The sequence below is a fragment of the Dromiciops gliroides genome, chromosome 3 (assembly GCF_019393635.1).
Source record: "Dromiciops gliroides isolate mDroGli1 chromosome 3, mDroGli1.pri, whole genome shotgun sequence".
In the NCBI taxonomy this organism is placed as follows: Eukaryota; Metazoa; Chordata; class Mammalia; order Microbiotheria; family Microbiotheriidae; genus Dromiciops; species Dromiciops gliroides.
The window spans coordinates 650,503,507-650,530,794 of NC_057863.1; the positions used below are offsets into that span (position 1 = coordinate 650,503,507).

The window sequence follows — 27,288 nt, forward strand, 5'->3', positions numbered from 1 at the left end:
GAGAGCCTCCAAATTTCTCCACTCCTAACCATGGCCACCCTCACACTGCCTTCCCACTCTGGCCAGCCACACACAGAGGTACCAGATCCCTTGCCTGAGCATGCAAGGTTCCTTAAACAAAAATGGGAAGGCCTCCCCTCAGACTGAAGGGAAGTGGGGACTTCTTTCAGATAGCTATTGATAAGGGGATGGTGAGAAGCAGGGGCAGGGCCAGGAGTGCAGGAGCATGAGAGGGGACAGTATGGGTGGAGGGGCCCTTGCTGGAGTCCTTGTTGGAATCATTGTTACAGAGATTCCCCGAACAGCAGGTCCCTTTGAGGTAGTTGTCTGACCAGTGAGTGGCAGCCCCAATAGCCGTACAAGAGGGCTCCTGGCATGTCCTCATGTAGATGGGGGTACTGAAATTCTCTGGGGAAGGAGGAGGGCAGAGGTTAGTAGGGAGAACAAGGCTCCCCCCAGGACCAGGGCTCCCCCGTTGGGTCTCCCATTCCCTACTCACCAATGCCCAGGAAGCCTTGACCCTGGAAGCAAACGGTCTGGCCCCCATGACACTTGATCTTGTGGGAGTACTCGAGTTCACAGCCCTCAGCAGTGGTACTGACGCAGGCCCAGCATTCGGTTCCACTGAGCTCAGGGGTATCTGGGGCTGGGGAAGGAGAGGGAATGTTGCCAGGTAAGGGTGGAAATCCCTCCCCTCCCCCCATCATTGGTCCCTGGGTCCCCAAACTGGTGGCTTTGCCTGCATGTATCTCCAACTCTGCCTATCAAATTTCCTGGGAATGAGTACCTGCTGCAGGCACCTAGAACTACACATCTGGGCCTGTTTTCCTGTCCTTAAAATGAATTAGGTCATCTCTAAGGAACCTCCCAGTTCTGACATTCCCTGTTCTAAGGTCCCTCCCAGCCCTGACATTCCCTGTTCTAGGCTTTCTCCCAGCCCTGACATTCCCTGTTCTAAAGGCCCTTCCAGCCCTGACATCCCCTGTTCTAGGATCCCTCCCAACCATGACATTCCTGTTCTAAGTGCCCTCCCAGCCCTAACATTCCCTGTTCCAAGGCCCTTCCCAGCCTTTACATTCCCTGTTCTAAGGCCCCTCCCAGCCCTTACATCCCCTGTTCTAAGGGCCCTCCAAGCTCTGACATTCCCTGTTCTAGGATCCCTTCCTTCCCTGACCCACTTTGGTCTCCCTTCTAAGGGGCCCTCCAGCTCAGTCTGTCAGTATCACTGTTCCAAGCCCCCCGCTATGGGGTCTCTGGAGGCCTCCGCATTCTGCCCGGTCCTCCTTGCTTCCACTAACCTGGGCTGAGGTTGGGAATGCTGTCATGGTTCTCGATCCGTTGGTTACATAGATCTTCCTGGCATCGTCGTACCAGGGTGTAGTCAGGGGGCAGTGAGTCTCCCCCTGAGGTCATCTCTCCGGAGCCCGAGCCGTAAGAGCACCCCTTTTTCACCAGGGTTAAGGAGTTCCTGTAACCTGCAGGTGGGAAGAGGGAAGGCTGCAACTTGGCCCTGGCCCCTCTACCTCACCCCAAGAGCCACCAGCAATCTTTCAGGCCCCTTCGTCTTCAGTGCCCCACCATTCTGGCCCATTGTTTTCTCAGAAAATGACTCAATTTTTATTCCACTCCAGGTCACCCCTCCCTCCCAGCACTCTTTCCCCCAACTTATGTGACCTTTAGTAAATCATTCCCTCTCTCTAGCATCTACATTCTGTGCCTTAGCTTCCTCACCTTGCCCTTCCCAGAGGACTGGCCTAGACAAACCTCAAGATGCCTTCCAGTTCTCACCTTCTCTGTTCTAAATTCTTAAGTGTTCTTCCCTTTCAGAATTCAATATAAAGGTATCAGTATAAAGTCTTTTACCTGAATTTTAAAAAATCCCACAAGCTCAGTGTGAAACTAGAGAGTAGCTCATCTGAAAACAATCTGGGGGTCTTGGAAATCCACAAGTCCTATGAGTGCCAAAAGCTCATGTGCCCTTCAGTAGGGGCATAGTGTCCAGGACCAGGGTGTTGGTGATGGAACCCTGTGTTCTGCCATGGTCTGACCACATCTGGAGGACTATCTCTGGTTCTGTGTGCCATGATCTAGCAAGGGCATTCTTTTTTTTTTTTTTTTTTTGCGGGGCAATGGGGGTTAAGTGACTTGCCCAGGGTTACACAGCCAGTAAGTGTCAAGTGTCTGAGGCTGGATTTGAACTAAGGTACTCCTGAATCCAGGGCTGGTGCTTTATCCACTTCGCCACCTAGCCACCGCCTAGCAAGGGCATTCTTAAGGAGGAGCATTCCCAGGGGCAGGTGACCAGGATGGAGACTGAGAGATAAGGGGTACTTGAAGGGATTAAGGATCTTTAGCTTGGAGGAGAGGAGACTCAGGGGAGACATGATATCTATCTTCAGTTATCTGAACGCTTGTCATGTGGCTAGCCTTGTTTTTTTGTGGGCCCCATAGGACAGAATGAAGAGCTAGCTGTTGGAAAAATGGGTAGCAGAGTTCTGGTAGGGAGATCTCTGCTCATCTGAAGAATGCCTTAACAAATGATTGGGATGGGCTGTTCATAAGGTGGCAGCTAGGTGGCGCAGCAGATGGAGCAGCAGGCCTGGAGTCGGGAAGACCTGAGTTCAACTGTGGCTTCAGACACTGACTAACTATGTGACCCTGGGCAAGTCACTTCACTCTGTTTGCCTCAGTTTTCTCATCTGTAAAATGAGCTGGATAAGGAAGTGGCAAATCACTGCAGTATCTCTGCCAAGAAAATCCCAAATGGGGTCATGGAGAGTCAGACGATTGAAATGACTGAATAACAAGCTTCAGAAGGTTATCCCTGAGGAATTTGAGCCAAGGATAGAGAACCACTTGTCAGGGATATGGAGGAAGAGATTCCTGCTCAGGAACAAGTCACACTGGATGCTTTCTGAGGTTTCTTTCAACTCCGAATTGCCAAATTACAAAACCTGTGATTCTAAGTTATATGGTATGATTCTGTTATCATTCCCCTCGCCTCTTTTTCCCCATTCTCAATTCCCCATCCATTGTTCCCTGCATCTCCATCCGTACCTGTACTCATGGAAGTTACCGCTTCCAGGCAGGCCTCTTGTTGTGGGCCACAGGTCACAATGGCCATCCGGAGGCCAGAGAGATCAAAAGGACCAGTGAAGGAACGTTGAAAACTGTAACACTGGAGAGCCGAGGTGCCTGTCGGAGACAAAGGATGGGCAAGGGAGTGGGGAAGGGGAAGGAGACAGGCCCTGACCCTGCTGAGCCCCACAGCTGAGGCAAGAGACGTGTACTTCCATCCTGAATGAGGGATGACCTGCTATGTGACTGTCCCATCCCTGATCTTATCGCCTTGCTTGATTCTGAGAATGAACTGGCCACACCAGCTCATCCGGTCTTTTCTCTCCTTCTCTTTTCTCAAGCCTTTCCCTCCCTCTCTTCATTTAGGCTGATGTTAAATTCCTTTCTTCCTCCAGGAAGCCCTCTGGGATTTCAAACAAGAGAGGAGATGAGTCACCTTTCCTATTCTCCTGCCACATAAACATCTTGGTCACATTCATCCCTATTCTTTGGTTACATCGCATGTGTGCTTCCTTAGACGCACAACAGAGAGAAGGGATAAATGGAGAGAAGTCTAGCGTAGTGCATGTATAGATAGAGTCTCAGTATACACACAGGTGTGCATATATATATATATATATATATGTATACATATATAGGTGTGTATGTATGCATATATGTGTATGTATACATACAGAAATAGTACAGCACAGCACAGTGGAGTCAGAGGCCTTGAGTTCAAATCCTGCCTCTGACATGTTGTGTTTGACCTTGGTAAAGGCCCTGTGCCTAAATTTCCCCATCTGTATAATAAGGGAGTTGGACCTTTTAGTGCCCTTCCAACTCTAAATGTCTGAGCCTGTGAACTGGTTCAAGGAGCTTTAGAAGACTGGGGTGAGGCCCAGAGCTGGGACACAATGGTATGTACCCATACTCTTCCCCCACCCCCCACCCCCCACCATAGAAAGACAGACGCACAGAATCCAAGATAACTCGGAGGAAGACGATGAAAGAGGATGAAGACGGAGGCACAGACAATGAATGAGACTGAGATTCAGACATCCCCAACATGGAGCCACAGAGGGAGCACAGAGACAAACATCAGAGAGACAGGAACAAAGATTTGGAGACATCACTGAGCCACAGAGTCTCAGAGACATTGGGGAGGTAGAAAGACCAAGAGATAGCAGAGACAGCCTCAGAGATGAGGAGATAAGGAGCCCAAGAGATGGACTCATCCCCAGGCACATGGAGCTGGGTCCCTCCCTTCCCCTTCATTCCATCTTTCCCTCCCAGCCAGCCACAAACAGGCTTGTGGGGGGGGTGAGAGGGGGCGACTAAGGACCCTGAAGGGGCACAGGGATAGGGCCCTCTCCTCCTGCTCCACTGACTTCTGGGGTGGGTCTTTCTCGATCACTATTTCTGCCAGAGAGGAAAGTCAGGAGTCCTCCCTCCCTGCCTTGGACCCCTCAGAAAGTCTTGTCCCATTGTGGCTGGAGGGGAAGGATGAGGTGGAAGAGGGGATGGAGAAGAGAAGAACAGAGCTGCCTTTGCTGTCTCCTGGCCCCAATTCCCTAGCCCCTGACCTCTCTAGGACCCTAGAATGCCCATCTCTGCTCAGCCCTCCCTCTGCCTCGGTCCCAAGCTCTCCAATACCTGTCAGCATCACAAAGAGGATGAGCACAAGCCAGGGAAGCATCCTGCTGAAGGAGAAGCTGCCAGTGGGATGTCAAGTGCTGCTTCAGCTCTGGAAGCAGGTTCTTCCTGCCTCCTTTATCCTCCGCCCTTCCTCCCCCTCCCTCCCCTCTCAGGGCTGGGCATCTTCAGGGGTGCTCCAAGGGTGAGGTTTGGTACCTGGGGCTCTGAGCAAGCTGAATAACCATGAAGGGGTTCCCCAGGGGCCAAGGACTGGGGGGCAGCTCTGCCTTGATGGATGGTCCCCACCTACCCCAGGTCTAAGATGATTGATTATAAGTGCTCCCAAGTGGGGACAAGGGGGCCCTTATTGCCTAACCAGCTTCTCCTCTGCATTCCAAAACCTGTGGCCACCTCCCCCAGAGCCTCCTCCCAGTCTTAGTTTCTGACTCTCTCTCCCTCCATCCCTGTCTCTGTGTCCCTTCTTTATTTCTGTTTCCCTCTTCTTTTTCTCCCCTTTCCCTCTCTGTCTGCTCCTCTATCATATCTGGAGAGAGCAAAGCCCTATCTTGTCACATTCCTACACCAACCTCATGGATGAATCTGAGGTCACATGGATGACATTCTTGGGCACCCATCTCCTTGTGCCATCATCCCAGCCTCCCAGCCACCTTATACACCCTCAGTTACCCACCTGAGGTCCTGCCTCCCAGAAGAAATCTTCCATCATCGCTAGCTGTGTGCCATATCCCCAGGAGGAATGTGGTTTGGGGCTGGTTGCCCTGAAGTAAGTGGAGGTGAGGGTTTGAGGGTCCACATACCTGGGTCCTTGATTCAGGCCACAGGCTCCTGGGGAATGCAGGCACAATGGTCTGGGGTGGGGGGTGGGGTGGGGGGGTGGGGGTTATGTCACTCACTTCATTCTCTGCCTGATAGGCTCCTGCCTAGGATCCTTGGGAGGGGCTGTGATGGGTAAGGGAGCACTTCCTATTCAGAAGGGCTCCCGTAACTTATATGGGACCTTCCTGCTCCTGGAAGGGTTAGAGCTGAGCTAGAGTCACCATGCAGTGGGACTGTTGCTCCCAGGGGCTCCACCAGGACCATGCAGGGGGATCTCAGGTAGATCTAGAGAGGCAGCAGCAGGGCCAGACAGAGATGATGCAAATCTGCATTTCTCATATCCACATGCCCATTCCTGACCTCTCTCCAAGACCTGTCCTGTGTCTCTACCAGCCTCTGGTTGTCTCCACCTTGACATCCTGTCGGCACCTAAAATTCATCATGTTCCAAACTGAGCTCATCATTTTGCTCCCTAAATCTGGCCCTCTCCCCAGAATTCTTATCTCTCTTGATAGCATCACCTTCCTCCCAGGCATCTGGGCTCTGAATCTCAGAGCCATCTTTTGTTGTTCCTTCTCTCTCTTTGACTGTAGCAAATGAATAACTATGCCCTATCACTTTTTCCTCTGCCCTTTCCCATTCATTCCCTTCCCTCTACTCCTGGGTCCACAGCCCTAGCCCAGGCCTTCATCACTCCTTGACCAGACACTTATAATAGTCCCCTAATTCGAATCCATGCTCTTTTCCCAGAGCCTCTGAAGGCACAGGTTTGACCTCCTCATGACTTTCCTCACTAATCATCAATGGCTCCTAATGGTCTCTATGATAAACAGCAGCCCTTCAGCCTGAACTATAACGCTCTCCACATTCTGACTGCCATCTGCCACTTTCCAGCCATCTATCTCATGGCTCCACTTACTCCTATCCACACGGGATGATTGTCATTCTTCCATCTAGTCTTGCCTTCTCCCACCTCCATGCATTCAGGAAGGCTGCCGCTCCTGCCTGGAACACCTGCTCTCCTCATTGCTAGACACTGAGAGAATTCTTTTCCTTCAAGGCTCTGTTCAAAATGATACTTTGTGCCAGAGACTTTCCTTCCTCCACCCAGTTGAAGATGAAGAGATCTCTCCATCCTCCCATTCTCCAAGCCCCTAGTGGCAGCTACGTGGCATAGCAGATGGAGTCAGCAAGAGATGACCTTAAGTGTCACCCTTGCCATCACTTCTCTTCTGTCTGCCTCAGCTTCCCCATCTTTAAAAGGGGGATGCTAATAGGGTTGTTGTAAGGGTCAAATGGGATAACATATGTAAAGTGCTATACAAATGCCATCTATTATTTTTGTCTGGATCTCTCCCTTTTTGCCCATAACGCTATTCATCTCTTGCTGTGTCTATTCCTCCCAGTAGGACATAAGCTCATTAAAGGCAGGGAGTGTCTTCTGTTTGATTGTATTCATATTCTCAGTATTTAGCACAGTGCCTGGCACAAAGTAAGCACTTTTGTTTACTTCTGGCTGAAGAGTAGGCAGGGACGCTTCTAGGGTTGGGAATTGGGCAGGGCTGGAGAACTGGTGGAGCAGACTTTTGGCTTTAGAGCTTGGGTGTCTGACTGTCTGACAGCATTTAGAAATTAACCAAAACCATTTAAATATTAACCAATGCTTATGACAATCCAAAGATCCAGTGATAATGCACACACCTAACAAGCAATGCGCAATCCAAGACCTAAGCAGCTTGGATCCCATGGACCACACGGCTGACCAGCTACCGGGCAGCAGGGAGAGAAATAGTGAATTTCCTACTTTTCTTTTCTTTTCTTTCCTTCCTTCCTTCCTTCCTTCCTTCCTTCCTTCCTTCCTTCCTTCCTTCCTTCCTTCCTTCCTTCCTTCCTTCCTTCCTTCCTTCCTTCCTTCCTTCCTTCCTTCCTTTCTTCCTTTTGCAAGGCAATGAGGGTTAAGTGACTTGCCCAGGGTCACACAGCTAGTAAGTGTCAAGTGTCTGAGTCCAGATTTGAAATTTCCTACTTTTCTAAAGCTGATTTTCATCATGACTCCCCTCTGTTCCCCACGAAGCCTTTCCTGTTCCTCTGAATGCTGGGGTATTGCCTTCCCTCTGTGCCTGGTCTCCACTTTATCTTGTGTGTGTCCATAGGGGTTGGCATGTGGCTTCCCCCATTAGACTTTGAGCTCCTGGAGGGCAGGGACTGGCTTTTGTCTTTTTTGTATTCCCAGTGCTCACAGTGCCTGGCACATAGTAGGTGCTTAATAAATATCTGTCGATTGGACTAGACTTGCTTCTTCTCCTCTGACCCAAGGATAACAGGTAGGGCCACGAACACAGCTGAAGGAACCTTAGAGTCATCAAGTCCAGCCCCCTCATTTGATGCAAGGGGAAACCATGTCTCAGGGAAATTCGAGACCTGCCCAAGATCACACAGCTTGAAAGAAGGACCAGCCTGCACTCAGGACAGTCGCAGCCAGGGGAGCAGAGGCTTCCAAGGAGGACCAGTTGCTGCCTAAAGGTCGCTCCTCCAAGGGCCCTAAGAAGGGACAGGGCTTGCGTTCAGACCTCCATTCTTCCTGCCCCTGGCGGGGCCAGACCCTCTCACCCTTAGCAGAAGCCAGGCAGTGTCTTCCCCTCCTCTCGTTTCTGGGAACTTGTATCATTAGTGTCCAGCCTGAGGGCTTCCAAGTCTGGGTCACAGTCAGGGTCTGGGAAGCAGCTCCAAAGAATCTCCTGCCCCTTTGTGAGAGGCTCGCACGGTTACTCATTGGGTCATTTGACAGATGTTTATTACTTCCCCCCTTCTTTCTTGCCCTCCCTGAAGAATCCTCAGGGCTGGCTTCTTGACTTAGCTGAGGGCCAAGTTCTAACATCCCGTCTGTGAATTGGTGTTCTCCAGGCCACAAGATCTCAAAGTACCCATACAGAGCTGCCTGGGATGGGTCAAAGGAATTAGAGGATTTAGAGACAAAAGGGACTTCAGGATCATCTAGTCCAAGACGCTTATCCAGTATCACACAGCCAGTCGGTAAGAGAGTTGGGATTAGAACCCAGGCTCTCTGGCTTCAAACCCACATTTTTTCTAATGTCTCCCTGAGGCTTAGTGAAGGCCACACAGCAAGGACCTTATCAGGTACTATCTGATGATCGCCAATCCTGTCACTTTAAAGATGGTGAAGGTGAGTCCCAGAGAGGAAAGACCCCAGATCAAGGTCACCCAGCATGTCACAGTTTGACTCGGACCCCTGGTTCCCCAATCTCAGCCAAGGAGTCTACACCTCTTAATTCCAGAATCATTAAAATAACCAGGGTTCTGTATGCAGGGTGTGAGGAAAGGATATTTGTTTTCTTTTGTTTTGTTTGTTTTTTTGGTGAGGCAATTGGGGTTAAGTGACTTGCCCAGGGTCACACAGCTAGTAAGTGTTAAGTGTCTGAGGCCAGATTTGAACTCAGGTACTCCTGACTCCAGGGCCAGTGCTCCATCCACTGCGCCACCTAGCTGCCCCAGGAGAGGATATTTGACAGACAAATTAGAAAGACTTTGTCCTTGGCTCATCAATCAACCTTATTTGTGCCCCTCTGGTTGGAGGGGGTGGCAGAAGACCCAGCCCCACCCTCCAGAAGGCCTGTCTGGCCAGGCAGCCCCAGAGTCGTAGCCAATCAGTGAGCATTTAGTAGGTGTTCTCTGCGTGCCTGGATAAGCTCTGGGCATTCAAAGGAAAGCCGAACTGTGGTCTCTGCCTCAAGGCAGGAAGGGCTCAGGTGATGTCAGTGCTCTAGGGGTTAAAGAGATGACTTGATTGTGGAAGTAAATGGGAGTGTGGCATCTTAAAAGTCCAAGAGAGGGGGCAGCTAGGTGGTGCAGTGGATAGAGCACTGGCCCTGGAGTCAGGAGGACCTGAGTTCAAATCTGGCCTCAGACACTTGACACTTACTAGCTGTGTGACCCTGGGCAAGTCACTTAACCCTCATTGCCCTGTGCACACACACACACACACACACACACACACACACACACACACACACACAAATGTCATTAAAAAGTTTGAGAGACATAGCTTCTGGGTAGTTTTATTAATAATGCCAGTTTGTATATTAATAAAAGGAGGTCGGTGACACTTTCAAAGGCCAAAGACCCCTCATGATGGGGGACTCATAGTTTATATGCCCTTGGAAGATCGGGTATTCTTGAGGGTGCCAATCAACTCTGGTTGCTTAACAATTAATGAAAAGATGAATATTATGATGGAAGGTGGGCTATATTATAATGAGGTCTTGGGGTACGTGACTTGGATCACTCAAGTTTAGGTCCCATTTCCCCTATCACCTGTCTGACAAAAGGGAGGAGTCACATTTTCCCAGGCCTGTCTGAGTAAACACAATGAGCAGAAATCCTCCCATTAGCCCAAACTTAGAATTCCTTTTACTGTCTGCTTAGCTCTTGACCTGGGTAAATCGTTGAGAAAGATTTCCCACACTGATTGATTTCTGGATGAGGAAGTAGAAAGGGGAAAAACCTTGGTTCTGATTCAATAACTAGTTATTGATATGAGAGAGAAAAAAATAATTTCTTATAGGTATCACAGGCATGTGTGTGTGAGAGAGAGACAGACAGAGAAAGACAAGAGACAGAGACAGAGACAGAGTCAGAGACAGAGACAGAGACAGAGACAGAGCATATGGTGAGAGGATGACAGACTCATGAGTATATGGCCCTAGGTAGATGATTGTATGATGAGAAAAGAGGACCACTGATTGCTGTCCTTGACGGGAGGAGCAAGGAGTGGTGTCTAGCTGCACCTATACTGTATCTTAGCTGAATATCCTTTCTACACTATGGTTGGAGTTAACTTCCATTGTTAAAGGTTATAGAGCCTAGGAGTGTCTCATTTCATTGCAGTCTTGAGTTATGAACCTGGTCTCAGCCAGGCCTTGTCCAGAACACTGGGGACATTGGGCAAGTCATGCCCTCTCCGGTCCCAACTGAAAAGATTCCTCATTCCATCTCTGGGCAATGGAGCTGGACAGAAGGAGGGAGGGTGGTGGTGGTGGTCGGATACATCAGGTATTATTAGATGCTGGGTGGTGAGGGACTTCCTCCCCATAGGGTAGTATGTTTGTGTTGAGGGTCCTCAAGGACAAATTGGTCTCTTCTCTTTCCACACCCATCTTTCTGGGGCCAGATATTCCCAAGAGGTCTTAAAAGGTTTAAAAATTCTGTGGGTCTAAGGGTCCCAGGTTCGAGACTTCTGTAGTTTTATGCTTCCAGGATTCAAAGATAACAGAGTTCATTGTTGTGAGGTTGTATGCCCCAAATTATAAGTATTTATTAATTCAATAAATAACCTTTGATTACATGCCAACTGGATGCCAAATACCTATTGTTTGTGATCATTATCCATTTGTGTCTTATCCCTTCATGAGGGCTAGGGAGAGATTTTATTTACATTTTGTGTCTCCCCAGCACTTACCACAGTATTCTGCATACAGAAGGTGCTTCATAAATGACTGCCAGATAAATGAGTGAATAAGAGGGCCTCGGTCACCAAGCATAGGATTATATGCTTCTGTGATTCAAGTTGATGAGATAACTTTCCTTTTGTAAGTCACCTAATGTGTTGGATTGGGCTTCTCTGGAGAGAATCCTGGATCACTGCAGTAGACTTTGGGGGGGGGGGGCGGTCTACCTGCCTCAAGTCTCTCCACACTCCATTCCTTCCTTCATTCATCCATAAGTGATCTTCCTAAAGTGCAGGTCCTGGGGCAGCTAGGTGGCACAGTGGATAAAGCACCAGCCCTGGATTCAGGAGTACTTGAGTTCAAATTCAGCCTCAGACACTTCACACTTACTAGCTGTGTGACCCTGGGCAAGTCACTTAACCCTCATTGCCCCCACCAAAACCAACCAACCAAATAAATAAATAAAGTGCAGGTCCGATCATGTCATGTCTCCCCCCCCCCAATAAATTCTATGGGCTCCCTATTGTCTCCAGGAGAAAATATAAACTGTTCTATCGGGCACTCAAAGTCCTTCATAACCTGCCCCTTCCTACCTTTCCAGTCTCCTCACACCTTATTCTCCAACACATGTACTTTCTAATTCAGTGACAAACATATATATATATTTTTTTTTTGGGGGGGGGGGACCAGGCAATGAGGGTCAAGTGACTTGCTCAGGGTCACACAGCTAGTAAGTGTCAAGTGTCTGAGGCTGGATTTGAACTCAGGTCCTCCTGAATCCAGGGCTGGTGCTTTATCCACTGTGCCACCTAGCTGCCCCCCACAAACATCTATTTTCTCCCCCCTCCGCCCCGAGTAAATAGCAAAAAGAAAAGGAGAAGACCTTCATAACAACATAATATTTTTCATAACAAAGCAAAACAAATCCCCACATTGGGTGCGTCCAACAATGTTGGTCCCATTCTTCATTTTACATCTACCCCCTCTCTGGCAGCATGTGAGTAGCATGCTCTATCTTTGGTGCTCTGGAATCATGGCTGGTCACTGCCACAGTGCTTGTCCTTCAGATGTGCTTTTTTCATAATGTACAAATTGTTTCCGGGTTCTTTATTACTCTTCTCTGAAATTGTCCATTTCATCAATCTGATTGTGCAATAATATTCCATTACATGCATATGCCATATTTGCCCATCAATTCCCTAATGTATGGGTGATACCCCCTTACTTTCCAGGTCTTTGCCACTTCCACAAGAGCTGCTATGACTCGTATGCACATATGGGTCCTTTCCTTTTCCTGTTGGTCTCTTTGGGAGTACAGGTCTCAGAGGGCTTTCATGAGTCAGAAGGCAGGCACAGGTTGATGCTTTTTAGAGCCAAGTGCAATTTAGAGACTCATAGAGAGCTGACCAGAAGCAGAGGGGTCAAACTCCAACAGAGATGGGGTCATTAAACCAACCTTTGGCACAGTCACTTAGGAGGTCCTTAAATGACTGGCTGAAGTGCATTAATGTGAAGGGTCATCTGGAGGGATATGGAGGCAGTCAGAGCTGTTGGGTGGGTGATGCTAAGGACTGAGAGTAGAGCTAAGGGAATAGAGGAGAGGAGGGATACAAGCAATGTTTCCAAATATCTCTTATGAATATGAATTAGAGGTGATGAATAGATTTAAGGGATTAGATTTGGTCAAGTGCCTGAAGAACTATGGACAGAGGTTTGCAAGACTGTACAGGAGGCAGCAACAAAAAACATACCAAAGAAAGAGAAGAGCAAGAAAGCAAAATGGCGGTCTGATGAAGCTTTATGACTAGCTGAGGAAAGAAGGAAAGTGAAAGGGAAAGACATGCCTAACTGAATGCTGCATTCCAGAGAACCACAAGGAGAGATAATGTTGTCTTGAATGAGCAATGCAGAGAAATAGAAGAAAACAACAGAATAGGAAAGACAAGAGATCTCTTTGAGAAAATCGGAGATATTAAGGAAATGTTTCATGCGAAAATGGGCAAGATAGGAGACAAAAATGGTAGGGATTTAACAGAAGCAGAAGAAATTAAGAAGAGGTGGCTAGAATACACAGAAGAACTCCACAAGAAAGATCTAAACATTGTTGATAACGGTGATGGTGTGGTTACTCATCTAGAGCCAGGCATTCTGGAGAATGAGGTAAAGTGGGCTTAGGAGGCATTCCTAACACTAAGGCTAGAGGAGCTGATGGGATTCCAGCTGAGCTATTGAAAATCCTCAAAGATGATGCTGTTCCCTGCAAAAAGAAAAAGACCTACTTGTACAAAAATATTTTTAGCAGCTCGTTTTGTGGTGGCTAGGAATTGGAAATTAAAGGAATGCCCATCCATTGGGGAATGGCTAAACAAGCTGTGGTATATGATGGTGATGGAATATTATTGTGCCATAAGAAATGACAAAGAGGATGATTTCAGAAAGGCCTGGAAAGACTTATATGAACTGATGTATAGTGAAGTGAGCAGAACCAGGAGAACATTGTGCATGGTGACAGCAATACTGATGGATGAAGAACTGTGAATGACTTAACTATTCTCAGCAATACAATCATCCAAGACAATCCCAAAGGACTAATGATGAATCATACTATCCACCTCCAAAGAAAGAACTGATATTGATGGAACATAGACTGAAGCATGCTATTTTTCACTTTCTTTCATTTTTCTTTTATTCGAGTTTTCTTATACAAGATGACTAATATGGTAATGTTTTACTTAATTGCACATGCATAACCTATATTTGATTGCTTACTGCCTCAGGGAGGGAGGGAAGGATGGAGGGTTAGAATTTGGAGCTCAAAACTTTAAATAAAATGTTTATTATAAAAAGAAAAAAAAACAGATGATACTGTTAAAGTGCTGCACTCAATATGCTAGCAAATTTGGAAAACTCAACAGTGGCTGTTGGATTGGAAAAGGTCAGTTTATGACCCAATCCTAAAGAAGGTCAATGCAAAAAAATGTTTAAATTACTGAACAATTGTGCTCATTTCACATGCCAGCAAGGTTATGCTTAAGATTCTAGGCTTCAGCAATATGTGAACTGAGAATTACCAGACAAGCAGGCTGGTTTTTGAAGTGGTAGAGGAACTAGAGACCAAATTGCCAACATGCGCTGGATTACGGGGAAAGCCAGGGAGTTGCAGAAAAAAATCTACTTCTGCCTCATTGACTACACCACAGTCTTTGTGGGCATCACAACAAAATGTGGCAAGTCCTCAGAGATGGGAGGACCAGATTATCTTCTTGTCTCCTGAGGAATCTGTATACAAGTCAAGAAGCAACAATTAGAAGTGAACATGGAACAACTGATTGGTTTAAGATTGGATAAGGAGTACAAGGCTGCATATTGTCAACTTATTTAACATATGCAGAATACATCACGAGAAATGCCAGGGTGGATGAATCAAAAGCTAGAATGAAGGCTGCCAGGAGAAATATCAGCAATCTCAGATATGCGGGTGATACCGCTCTGATGGCAGAAAGTAATGTGCAATTAAGAAGCCTCTTGATGAGGGTGAAAGAGGAGCAGATAAAAGCTGGCTTGAAATTTAACATAAAAAACCCTAAGATCTTGGCAACTGGTTCCATCATTTTGTGAGAAAATAATTATTAAAAAATACAACTGGGGCAGCTAGGTGGTGCAATGGATAGAGCACTGGCCCTGGATTCAGGAGGACCTGAGTTCAAATGTGGACTCAGACCCTTGACACTTACTAGCTGTATGACCCTGGGCAAGTCACTTAACCCCAATTGCCTCACCAAAAAAACTCCCCCAAAACAACCCCCCCCCCAAACAAACAAACAAAAAAAACAACTTCCTGGCCAATAGAGGGAGAAGAAATGGAGCAGTGTCAGATTTTATATTCTTGGGCTCAAAGATCACTGTAGACGGCGCCTGTACCCATGAAATGAAAAGACACCTGCCCCTTGGAAGGAAAGCTTTGGCAAATCTGCACAGCTCACTACAAAGCAGAGATCTCACTTTATCGACAAAGGTGCATGTAATGGCTTTTCTAGTAGTAATGTTTGGCAGTGAGAGCTGGACTATAAGGAAGTTGAGCACCACTGAATGTACATTTTTGAACTGTGGTGCTGAAGAGGACTTTTGCGTGTCCCTCGATGATCAAGGAGATCAAATCAGTCTATACTTAGAGAAATTAATTTGGACTAATCACTGGAAGGCCAAATACTGATGCTGAAACATAAATAGTTCGGCCACGTAATGAGAAGACAACAGGACTCATTGGAAAAGACCCTGATATGGGCAAGTCTGAAGGCAAAAGGAGAAGGGGAAGGCAGAGGATGAGTTGGATGCATCGTGTTATGGAAACAACGAATGTGAACCTGGACAGCCTTTGAGAGAGAGTGGAGGATACAGGGACCTGGTGTGCTATGGTCCATGGGGTCATGAAGTCAGACACCACTGAACACCTGAATGACAGCAAGTACAGGAGGTGGTGAGGGACAAGTTAGGGTGATCGTAATACTACTTATACAGCACTTTCAGGTTTGCAACACCCCGAGCTTGGGATGAGGGGAGCCTGAATGTCTGGTCATGCTCCAGAGAAACACTGCAATCAAAAAGAGGAGCAGACTTAGGGGTAGATCTGGCTGGAGGCTGTTAGGGCAGCCCTAAGGCTCAGGGAATGGTTTTCTCTACCACCATTGGCTTGAGCACCCAGAAACTGTCCCCCCCCATATTGTTAGGGGCCAGTGACTAGCACCACAATTCCATTGAACAATTTAACATAAAGTGGCTTTTGCGAAAGGAATTTTTTTACTTCAAAGATATAGTAAGAAGGAACTGTAAAATACAAAATGGATTTTAATTCTATTATTAAGATTTAGTTAAGTTAGATTCACTATTTTATTTTCACTCAGGTAACTTCAAGTCACTTGGGTCACAATTCTTATCTTGTAGCTTTTATCTCTACCCTGGCAATTTCACACACCACCCATACTGTGGGAAGAGATCAGGCTTAGTGGACCACTCCCATAACTGCAGACTACTCCCATCTCTTAATTCGAAGTTGTCTTATCTTTGCTTGGTGATCTAAGGGGAGGTCCAAGCCTTGGCAACATCACACCTAGATCAGAGGGTCTTTATTTTCAGGAAATTCAGAGTAAGATACATCTGGCAGCTTGAAATTTTGCCTCAGACTCACTCTGGGTCTTTGGCTTCTTGAAGTCTCTATTGACCCACTTTGTTAGTAGGTTCATACTCTACTAACAAACTGAGAGTGCTGGGAGCTCTATACCTCGGCCTGCCAATACCTCAGTTATTGCTATCTGTAGCTCTGAGCCCACCAAGTTAAATCCAGGCTGCTGGATGCTTTCCCAAATTCACTCCCCCAATCTCTCCTTGGGACATCCATGGGGCTGGTGGTCACATCTAGCCTAGATTGTGACTTTCCTATTCCTATGACTTGTTCCCAACTGAGTGGAAAACTGAGACCGAGGCCAGTGTCTTAGGGCTCTATGATCACCGTGTTCCCTTGGATGTGAATAAAGCAAATGGAGATGGTTGAGCTTACTGGGGCCTGCTTTCTCTGCCTGACCCTGACATTAGTGGGTGGGAACCAGTGACAGAATGCCCAATCATGATCTGCTCTCCAGTCTTCCCAGGGTCCCTCTCATCCATGTTATCACTATTCTCCCAGAAGAATCCTTGTTTCTCAGGTTCTCCACAGTGCATCAGCTGGGTAAGCAGAAGGAGTCTGGGTACATCCATGCCTGACCACCATCACAAGAGCCAGAGGCAGGGCATGGAGGGCTGGAGACACAGATTTGGCAGTCATGGTCAACAGATATTGACCAAGCACCTACCACCTGCCAAAAGGGATGCCGGAAATCACAGGAGTGATGGGAAGGCAGAGAATGTGGAGAGACTAGCTGCAAGGACAGAATCCCCACCCTGAGGGGGTTTGAGGCAAATGATAAGCCAGCCAAGGAGACAGAGGTGGAGTGCTGAGAGGGGCAGAAGAACCCTGGGCACGGCAGTAGAGGAGCAGCCACGGGGAGAACAGTCACTCATTCCTCTGTGCAAGGTCCTAGGGCAAAGCATCTTTAATCGTGGGTTGTGACCGTATGCAGGGTTGCCTAACTCAATGTGGGGGTTGTGAAAATTTTGGCAACAGTAAAAGGTTATGCATACCAATTTTACATACCTATATACCTGGGGTCACGTAAAAATTTCTTGGGCAAAAAGGGGTCATGAGTGGAAAAAGTTTCTGAAGTCCTGGCCTCGTTGCTTATCCTTCCTGGGGTTATGGCAAAGGACACCTCCTATTCAGTGATTTGGAAGTGCCTCATTTCATCCTGACATTGGACACGAAGTAAAAGGGCGATGGCATTAGGCTCTCCCTGGCATGGGAGAGCAGGGAACTCTCGATTTCTGTCCTTGAGCCCCTAGTGGCCAGCATGGTGCCTGGTGTGCCAGGGGCTTACCAAATGCTTGTTGCTGGTGGACAGTAAGGAAGGGGAGGGAGTGGGCTGCAGATGACTTTAGAAGTCTGGTGATGACAGGGAGGAGGCAGTAGCTGGCTGGCAGTGGAGAGCTTTTAGGTTGGGGAAGATGTATGCTTGTTCACAGGCTGAGAGACAGAAGCCATGGGAGAGGGAGAGATTGCAGAGAACAAGGGCCTGGGGGAATCTGCTCTCATGGGAGGACAACTGTCTAGTTGGAGAGGTCGGCGTAAATAAAGGAGATGTCATGGAACCTTAGAAGCCAGAACGTCAGGCTGGGAGAGCCCTTAGAATGAGGCGGCACCTCTTGGCACTTAGAATGTCCAAGGTGGGAGGGGCTTTAGAGGGTGCTCAACAGGACGGGATCTCTAATGCTCAGTCTTCCCAGCATCCAAGCTCCCTGTACAGTCTTCTCTCTACCGTTCCCTTTACACAGTCCACCTTCCACCTGAGCTACTTTCCACCTCCACTCTCACCTACCCAGGAGCCTTTGCTCATGCTCTCCATTCTGCCTGGACTAGCCGTTCCTCTTCCCCCACACCCACAGACCTCCTTTTCTTCTTTCAAAGCCCAGCTCAGAATTTGGAATTATGCCCAAAGAGCAATAAAGCTGTGCGTACCCTTTGACCCAGCAGTACCATTTTTGGGTCTTTTTCCCAAAGAAATCATGGAAAGGGGAAAGGGACCCACATGTACAAAAATATTTATAGCTGCTCTTTAAGTGGTGGCAAGGAATTGGAAGTTGAGGGGATGCCCATCAACTGGGGAATGGCTGGACAAGTTGTGGTATATGAATACAATGGAATATTATTGTGCTGTAAGAAATGATGAGCAGGAGGAGTTCAGAGAAACCTGGAGGGTCTTGGGTGAGCTGATGATGAGTGAGATGAGCAGAACCAGAAGAACATTGTACACAGTATCATCAACACTGAGTGTTGATCTACTGTGATGGACTATATTCTTCTCACCAATGCAATGGTACAGAAGAGTTCCAGGGAACTCATGATGGAAGAGGATCTCCAAATCCAAGAAAAAAAAAAAACTGCAGAGTATAGATGCTGAATGAACCATACTATTTCTTTTGTTTTTGGTGCTGTTGTTTTTTTCTATTTTGAGGTTTTTCATCAGTGCTCTGATTTTTTCTCTTATAACATGACTAATGCAAAAATAGGATTAATGTTATTATGTGTATATATGTATATATGTGTGTATATATATATATATATATATATAAAACCTATATCAGATTACCTGCTGTCTAGGGGAGGGGGAAGGGAGGGGAGGGAGGGAGAAAAATCTGAAATTGTAAAGCTTGTATAAACAAAAGATGAGAACTATCTTTACATGTAACGGAAAAAAAAAACACTTTATTAATTAAAAAAAAAAGCCCAGCTCAGGGACCACCTTCTTTTTTTTAAAATTTATTTAATTCATTTATTTATTTATTATTTGTGGGGCAATGAGGGTTAAGTGACTTGCCCAGGGTCACACAGCTAGTAAGTGTCAAGTGTCTGAGGCTGGATTTAAACTCAGGTCCTCCTGAATCCAGGGCCAATGCTCTATCCACTGCACCATCTAGCTGCCCCTAGGGACCACCTTCTTGAAGAAACAATGGAAAACCCCACTGGGTTTGGAGTCAGATCCTGGTGCTTCCATCGACTCACTGCATCATCTTGGAAGAATCATTTCCTCTCTCTGGCCTTTTTTCCTTATCTTTAAGAGGACGGGACTAAGGTAGAACAAAGCTTCTTGAGCTGTAGGTTGTGGCCCCATGAGGGGTCGAGTAACTGAATGTGTGGGGGTTGAAACAAATTTGGCAACCAAAGGTTCGGTAGACCTGTTTTATATATCTATCTACTCGGGGTTGTGTAAACATTTCTCCGGTAAAAAGGAATTGTGAGAGGAAAAAGTTTAAGATCTCATTCAAACTCTAAATCTAGGCTTCTATGAGGTCGGCTAGGTGGTGCAGTAGATAGTGCTTCAGGCCTGGATAGGCAAGTCACTGAGGGTCTGGGGACTCCTGTGAACTTACCATCACCATAAGCATCATCATCGACATGACCATGGACTTGACCTTGGAAGCCATGCGGTCCAACCCCCTCCTTTTGCCTGGCTCTCTTCTGCCCCCGAATCACACTTTGTGTTCATATGCGATCCCCTTTATTAGACTGGAAGTGTCTTGAGGCCAGGGTCCATGACCCACTTCCTTTGCATTTAGCAGGCACTCTTCGCCTAACTTCGGGCCAGGGCTGAGATGAACCCTTTAGGATTCTCTAGTCCTTATTTTACAGGGGGAAAACAGTCTCAGGGAGAGCTTTGACCAAGGGTGTCCGGGGAATTAGTGGCAAGATCAGGATTCGAACCCAGGTCTCTTGACACCCAGCACAGGGCTCCTTGCACTACAACTTGCCGCCTTAGACAACAAATGGTCTATAACATAACAAAGCTCTGGGGTTCAGGAGGGGTTAGATGAAGTGATCTTTAAGTGCCCTTCCCGCTCTGACGTCAACTTCCGGGGAGAAGTCGGACTCGCCCATCCCGAGGTTCTGCACCTTACAGGCGGTGAGAAGCGGGGAGGGAGCGCGCATTCTCAGTCCCTACCGATGACGTCATCGCACCCTTCCTAGAGCTCGGCCTCCTCTAGGCCGAGTGTCGTCATCATTCATCACCTCTATTGGCAGAAAGTACTGCAGTCGGTCTGTCGCTAGGGGCAACGACCAATGAGATTTCGGAGATCGATTTGGAGGGGGTGGGTTCATTTCGGTTGCTAGGATGCCAATTTCCAGCAGCCCTCCCCTTCTCTCTCCGCCCCTCTACGGGAAGCGGGCCAGCTAGAGAGAAGGCCCCTTTTTCCTTTGGCCAATAGAGGAGAGGGGGCGGGGCCCCGTTTACCGAGGCCAATGGGCGCGCGGTGCCTCGTGCGGATTGGCCAATGGACGCCCAGAAACCCCTGCAAAGTCGCCTGGGAGACCCCCCCTTTCTCTTCTGGTGGCTCTGCCCCTCCCCCGCCCCGCCCCGTCCCACTCCCTTCCCTTCCCTTCCCTTCCCTCAGCTCGGCTCGGCTGCCGAAGCCTGACGGGAGCGGGACGGAGCCAAGATGGCGGCGGCCGATGGCGATGACTCGCTCTACCCCATCGCAGTGCTCATCGACGAGCTCCGTAACGAAGACGTTCAGGTCCGGGCCGGGGCCGGGACCCGGGGGGCCCGGGGCTGCGGGCGGCGCGGGTGGCCGGCTCGGCGTTCTTGGGATCTGAGGGCTGGGGGGGGGAGGGGGGAGAGAAAGCGGGCCAATCAGCGCACGCGTCGCTTGTCTCGCGCCGCCGTGGCCCGCTGAGACAGCACCTCTGATTGGACAGCGGCGCCGCTGGGGAGGGGGCGCCGGGCCCGGGGACCCCGGGCCAAGCGGGTCTGGCAGGGGGCGGGGGCGCGGGCCCGGGGGCTGCCTCCGGCTCCTCCTGATTGGCCGGCACTCTGGGTTCTCACGGCGCGCAGGGGGCCGCCTGATTGGCCCACGGCGAGCAAGGCGCCTCCTGATTCGCTCTGGGCCCGGACTGAGAGCGGGGACCCCCGTGGGTTAATGCAGGGGAGCGGCCCCTGCAAGGGGCGGGGCTTAGCTCCGCGGAGCTAATTCCTGATTGGTAGCTTGGGGATTAAATCCCCAGTGGGGGCCTCTCGAGGGGGCCTAGGCCCTGGTGCTTTTCCGGGCCCCCCATTTCTCCACCTTGATTCCCCCCACCCAAAGCTCTATTCAGGGCAATGATCCTCTGGGGAGAGAAAATACCCTCTGGGGGTGGTACTTAACGGGGACCCAAGCCAATCGCCGACGAGAGCCCGCCCCCTTGGCAGCTTTCCATTGGCGCAGGGGACAGAGCCAGGTCGAGGCTCTGAGGCCCAGTTCGGGCACCCGGCCCCTCCACCCCCTCCTTGGGGCCTGGGCCAGGTGGGACCCCGATATGGTTATCTTGGGACTGGGAGTGCAGCGATCGGGGTTCTGGCTCTGATTCACCCCTGCGTGACCTTGGGAAAGACACGGCCCTCTGGGGCTCAGTTTCCCTATCTGTACCATGGTTTGGATCTGTAATCCCCAATCCCTTAGGGTCCTTCTCGTGCTGAGACTGTAGGGCCGTCCCATCCCCTCCACGGGTGCTCACCCTAGTGTGGGGGTGACATGGGGCGCAGAACCAGTACACAGTATTATGCTGTGTCTGACCTCCGAGAAAAGAAAGGCCCGAGGGAGGAGGTGGTGTTGATACGATGGGTAGGAGTTCATCGGGTGAAGAAGGGCAAGGGGTTATTCCAGGCATAGGTTGCAAAGGCCTGGAGGTGGGAGGGTAGAGAGTATTTGCAGGGCATGGAGGGGCCCACTTGGGTGAGGCAGGAGGGTACATGGGGGGGTCATATGAGATAAGCTAGAAGGGCAGAAGCGTTTGAGTCTTGGTCTTTGGGCTGACTGAAGTCACCGAAGACTTTGGGGCACCAGAATGTCTGTGTCAGTCAGGGAGGAAGGCTTGGACTGAGGAAGAGTGGCCGCAGGACACAAAGCTCACTTCCCGCTAATGTGATCAGGGATGACTTCCGGAAAAGGATGACACCAGAGTTGAGCCTGGAAAAATGCAAAGCATGGGGAGGCTTTGAATAGATTTAGAACAGTCAAGGAAAGGGGGGAGGAGGGATGGGTGGTAAGGCCACTGCAGACGGCTGGGCCCTCCGCTCCTCGGCCTTGCCGGCCCAGGCCGCCGGTTCACCTCACAAATATTAGAACTAGAAGCAACTTTAGAAAACAGCCAGCCCAGCCCAAAGAGTTATGTCAAGGGTCTTGTCCAAGGTCATGCCATCAGTTTGGAAGTGGCCGAGCTGCCTGCTTGAATACAAGTCTTCCTTCAGACTCTAATTTCCAGGGTTTTTGACTAAAGCCCCATCATGACTCCATCCTTCTCCTGGTTAGTAACCTTTCCCAGCTCTCTCATGGGCCAGGAGGATCTGCTTTAGGGTTTTGAGCCCCATATTAGAGGCACGTTGTTGGTATAGTGAAAGCACGAGTTTTGGAACAAGACGTCACTCCTGTGACTTTGAACAAGTCACTTGGCATCCCTGGGTCTTTGTTTCTTCTTGTGTAAAATGAGGGATTTGGACTAGGTGACCCCTAAGACACCGCCCCCTCCCCCTTCAGGTTTGAAAGCCTGTGATCTCTTCAATCACTGAATGATGACTAAATGCCTACTATGTGCCAGTCACTGTGCTAAGAGCTGCGGATGCAAAAGGAGGCAAAAGACAGTCCCTGCACTTAAGGAGCTGATTCCTATGGATCTCTTGCCAGTTCTTTTATCTGCTTTCTCTGTACATACCAGCCATGTCTGACAAACCATTTCCTCTGCCTGCAGTGGTCTTACTACCCATTTTCTCCTCCCCCCCTTTCCTTGACTGTTCTAGATCTATTTTTTATTTTTTTTGGCTGGGCAGTGAGGGTTAAATGAGTTGCCCAGGGTCACACAGCTAATAAGTGTCAAGTGTCTGAGGCTGGATTTGAACTCAGGTCCTCCTGAATCCAGAGCCAGTGCTTTATCCACTGTACCACCTAGCTGCCCCTAAGCATTACTCTTCCTAATTAATGCAGAGATTTTTTTTTCATGGCATTCCTACAGCCCCAAAGCCAAGGTTCCACCTCTTCTGCTTGTTCTTTAAAGCCCTCCCTGGCCTGGCTCCGTCCTACCCTTCGAGCTTATCTCACGTTATTCCTCTTTCTGCCCCCTTAGGCCCTGGCCAGAGTCCCCTCACCACAGCCTCTGTTCTCCCACCTTCTTGCCTTTGCAGCCGCTGCCTGGAATGATCCTGTGCTCTTAGGCTCGCCCATGGGCCCTTACTTGATTTCAGTATCAGAACTTTTGCCTCGTTGAGTTGGAATGAATTGTAAAAGCTTTTTGTCAACCTTCAAGCTCTCCCGCAGTGTGAGGGAGCCTTGTTACCACAGTGCTGGGCCGGCTGGGGTGGGGGGACTGGGCGCTGGGATCTTGGAAGGGAAATAGGCTAGAAGCCAGTTATTCATTGATTCAGTGGTTTCCCCATCTGCACGGCCAGGGGAGTATGGGTGGGTTGTGAAGGCCCTCCCTGCTCTGATCAACTTTGTTCTGAGAGCCCTTCCTCCAGACTTGGGGGGCTTAGTCCTGTGTTCTGACACACATGAATAACAGTCTTGTCTTTGGAGACGCTCATCTGCAGAGGTGAGTCACACATGGGAGACTTCCTGGAAGTGGGGGCCGGCAGGGCATAGCTTTCTTAACCTCTTCCCATGGGAAAGGCTGAAATGTGGCCCATTGAGTGCAGACTGTCACTGTTGGGACTGCACCTTGGCTCTCAGCAGGGCGTCCTCACGGGTCTTCCTGCTTCTGGCCTCCTCCCCTCTCGAATCCATCCTTCCCAGGCTACCAGATTCATTTTCCTAATGCTTAGATTGGTTTGTTCTGTTTTATAGTTAAGGAAACTGAGGCAACTAAATCACCTCATGTGACACAGAAATAATTCTAGAGGAGAGGCCGTAAAGCGGCCTTAGAAATCATCTGGCCCACTTTTCTGCCCCCTCCCCCTCTCTGCCATGTGGCAGGTGGAAATAAGCACCTTGGCCGGGTGCCCCCCTGCCTCGCCCTTACCTCCCTTCCTTCACTCTCCCCCCTCCCCATGTTCAGGGGTCGCCTCATTCAGCAGACCGTGGCTCAGGCCGCTGAGCTGAGCTGCCCAGTGCAGCCCCTGCCCTCAGGGAGAGCCTCCTCTAAGAGGGGAGAGGGACACGAGGAATGAAAGCAAACACTTGGCTAGCGCTGTCTGGGATCTGTGATCTCGCTTGGCTTTCTTGGCAGCTTTGTGGGGGTTTTCACGTGGAGAAAGTACTTCTATAGTAATAGCCCCATGACCTGGGTAGATGTATATTATTGGGGCCACTTTACAGAAGAGGAAACCCAGGCTTAGAGAGGAATTCATGCTCCCTGGGTCACCGAGCCAGGAAGTTTTGGAGCCACACCTGAAGCGAGAGCACTTTCATGGGGTAGCTGATACCGAGCCACGCGTGTCATTTGAGTTGTTCAGAACAAACAAGCATTTGTTAAGTACCGACCATGTGCAGACCATGCTTGGCCCCAAGAATTAAGGCCTGTAGGATCCGTGAGGAAGGAGGGAGAGAGCCCAGCATGTTGGAAGATTCAAGGCCCTCTTCTGGGTGGTGCTTGAGCAGGGCCTTGAGCACTGGCTTCGATTTCTGTGCTTGGGGAGGCAGAGGATGCTGGGACCCAAAAGCAGCAGGAGTGGCTTCTGGGTATTTCTTAGGGCAGAGCAGTGGTGGAGCAAAGGCTAGAGGTTAAAACCCCAGGAGGACTCAGCCAGGAGGGCCTTGAGAACACGGAACCTCAGAGCTGGGAGGGCCCTGGGAACACAGAACCCCAGAGCTGGGAGGGCCCTGGGAACGCGGAACCCCAGAGCTGGGAGGGCCCTGGGAACGCGGAACCCCAGAGCTGGGAGGGCCCTGGGAACGTGGAACCCCAGAGCTGGGAGGGCCTTGAGAACGTGGAATCCCAGACCTGGGAGGGCCTTGAGAACGTGGAACCCCAGACCTGGGAGGGCCTTGAGAACGTGGAACCCCAGACCTGGGAGGGCCTTGAGAACGCGGAACCCCAGAGCTGGGAGGGCCCTGGGAACGTGGAACCCCAGAGCTGGGAGGGCCCTGAGAACGTGGAACCCCAGAGCTGGGAGGGCCTTGAGAACGTGGAATCCCAGAGCTGGGAGGGCCTTGAGAACGTGGAACCCCAGAGCTGGGAGGGCCTTGAGAACGTGGAACCTCAGAGCTGGGAGGGCCTTGAGAACGTGGAACCCCAGAGCTGGGAGGGCCTTGAGAACACAGAACCTCAGAGCTGGGAGGGCCTTTTAACCGTAGAACATAGAATGCTTAGAACCCAAGTCCCCTGATTCCAGCCTTGTACTGTTTGTATAGGTTGCAGCTGGGGCCAGATGGTGGCTCTTCCTGTCTTCCTCATGATCATTGTTTGCTGCCTGAATTTCATCCCCCAAGTCTCATTTGCAGAGAAAGCAATGCTTGGGGGCCGCTGCCCAGGTTGCTGAGCGGCCTGCTCTCCTGGAAGTCCTTGGTCATGAGTTTTTGCTTTCTTCTGTAGCTCCGGCTCAACAGTATCAAGAAGCTGTCCACCATTGCCCTGGCCCTTGGTGTGGAAAGGACCCGGAGTGAACTCCTTCCATTCCTTACAGGTAGGGAGGGGATCCTGCCCAGAAAGCTGTGGTCTCATGGGAGCCAGTGCTGAGAAAGAGGCTGAAGAGGGGAAGGGAACCCAGTGAGGAAGGGGATGGTGGGACTTGGATGGTGGGTCTGAGCTGGGACTGCTCTTCTGGGTGCCAGGCCTTCTCACTTCAGGTTAACAAATGTCATGGACAGAAACAGAAGAGTTAAAAGGGACAGCCTCTTTTAGGGGAAACTGGGTGGACGTCCACTAGACTAGACATAGATCTGACCAGTGAAATGTGTCTGACTTTCTGGAAGCTCTTTGACTGTCTGCAGATTTCCTTTTGGTAACAGAAGAGATGGGGATGATGTGGTACAGGTCAGGGGGTTAGGAGGGCTGGGTTGACTGAGCTGAAATGTCGGACCCCTAATGGATTGACGTCAGCGTGGAAGGAGGCTTGGGGTGGGCCTGGGCTCTGTTCTGGGCACTAGCATTATGGATGGCTTGGATGAAGGGTTAGGGTGGCATTGCAGCTGGTGAGGAGTAACTGACGTGGTGGGCAGCCGGAGTCTCCTCAGATTTCTGGATCTCACCAGAGGCCGCCGAAGGGGAATGAATGGAAGCCCTACTGCTTGGGTTCTGCTTCCCAAGAATGCACTGGGAGAGGAGCGGTGGACAATTCTGGTGAGGCAGATCTGGACGTCCTAGTGGCCTGCAAGCTCACTTCAGTGTCAGCACTCTCTGGGAGTCCTCTTGAATTAGTCCACGTGGGTGCTCTTGGTAGTGATGTAGGACGCAGCTCCATCACACCTTAGGACGCTGCTGGGAGGGGCCGTGTTCTGCTGGTGTGCTCCTCACTGCTTGGCGAGGCTGGCACATTTGTGGAGAGAGGTGCCTGGAGGCAGGCGTGTGTGTAGTCCCTTTCAGGGGCAGTGTTGACCTCTGGGCCCTCACTGCGGTGTCCGATGATGACTTTAGTAAAAGGAATGTGATCTTCATGTGTACAAATAGAAATACAGCATCCATAGGGCAGCGAGGTGGAGCAGGCCTTTGTATCACCAGGCCGGAAATCAGGAAGACCTGAGTGCAGATCCAGCCTCAGACACTTACTAGCTGTGTGACCCTGGGCAAGTCACTTCACCCTGTTTGCCCCACTTTCCTGTCTGTCAGATGAGCTGGAGAAGGGATTGACAAACACTCCAGGATCTCTGCCAGGAAAAGCCCAAATGGGATCTGGAGGAGTCAGGCGTGACCGAGCAATAACCACAAAACCCCGGTTGGGGGGGGGGGGGTCCTTTCCTCTTTCCTGGGCAGGTCCCGTTTAGATGCTTATGTTCAGATCAGGACCCACGTTTTGGGGAGGACCTTGACCAACCAGAGCAGGTCTATAGAAGGCCGAGGCCTGGAGACCAGGCCAAACGGAGAGGACTTGAAGGACTTTTAACCTCGAGAAGAAAGAAATGTGAGGGGGTGCCGAGGGGGAGCATCAGTCCTGTGACTCGCTACCAGCAGATATCTGATGGGCTCCCTGGGGAAGGGGAATGGGCCCCAGTGGGCAGGATGGCCTGCGGGGATGGGGCCCTGCCT

The 27,288-nt window shown here is 49.9% G+C and overlaps 2 protein-coding genes across 2 annotated transcripts in view; one reads left to right on the plus strand and one right to left on the minus strand.

Annotated features, from left to right (window-relative positions):
- Positions 1–166: 166 nt before the first annotated feature.
- Positions 167–19,562, minus strand: LYPD5 (LY6/PLAUR domain containing 5). The gene is made up of 6 exons (XM_043993926.1): positions 19,515–19,562; positions 18,734–18,740; positions 3,058–3,195; positions 1,299–1,475; positions 500–646; positions 167–408 (listed from the first exon to the last, which is right to left on the minus strand). Exons 1-6 carry the CDS (start codon positions 19,545–19,547, stop codon positions 167–169), a joined length of 744 nt encoding a protein of 247 aa, XP_043849861.1. The 5' UTR covers positions 19,548–19,562.
- Positions 19,563–20,494: 932 nt separating this feature from the next.
- The window catches only part of LOC122748616 (serine/threonine-protein phosphatase 2A 65 kDa regulatory subunit A alpha isoform-like), a 28,587-nt gene continuing 21,793 nt past the window's right edge, over positions 20,495–27,288 (plus strand). Inside the window, 2 exon segments of the mRNA XM_043994355.1 lie at positions 20,495–20,657; positions 25,639–25,729. Of these exon segments, the coding sequence (XP_043850290.1) occupies positions 20,580–20,657; positions 25,639–25,729 (169 nt within the window). The 5' untranslated portion in view covers positions 20,495–20,579.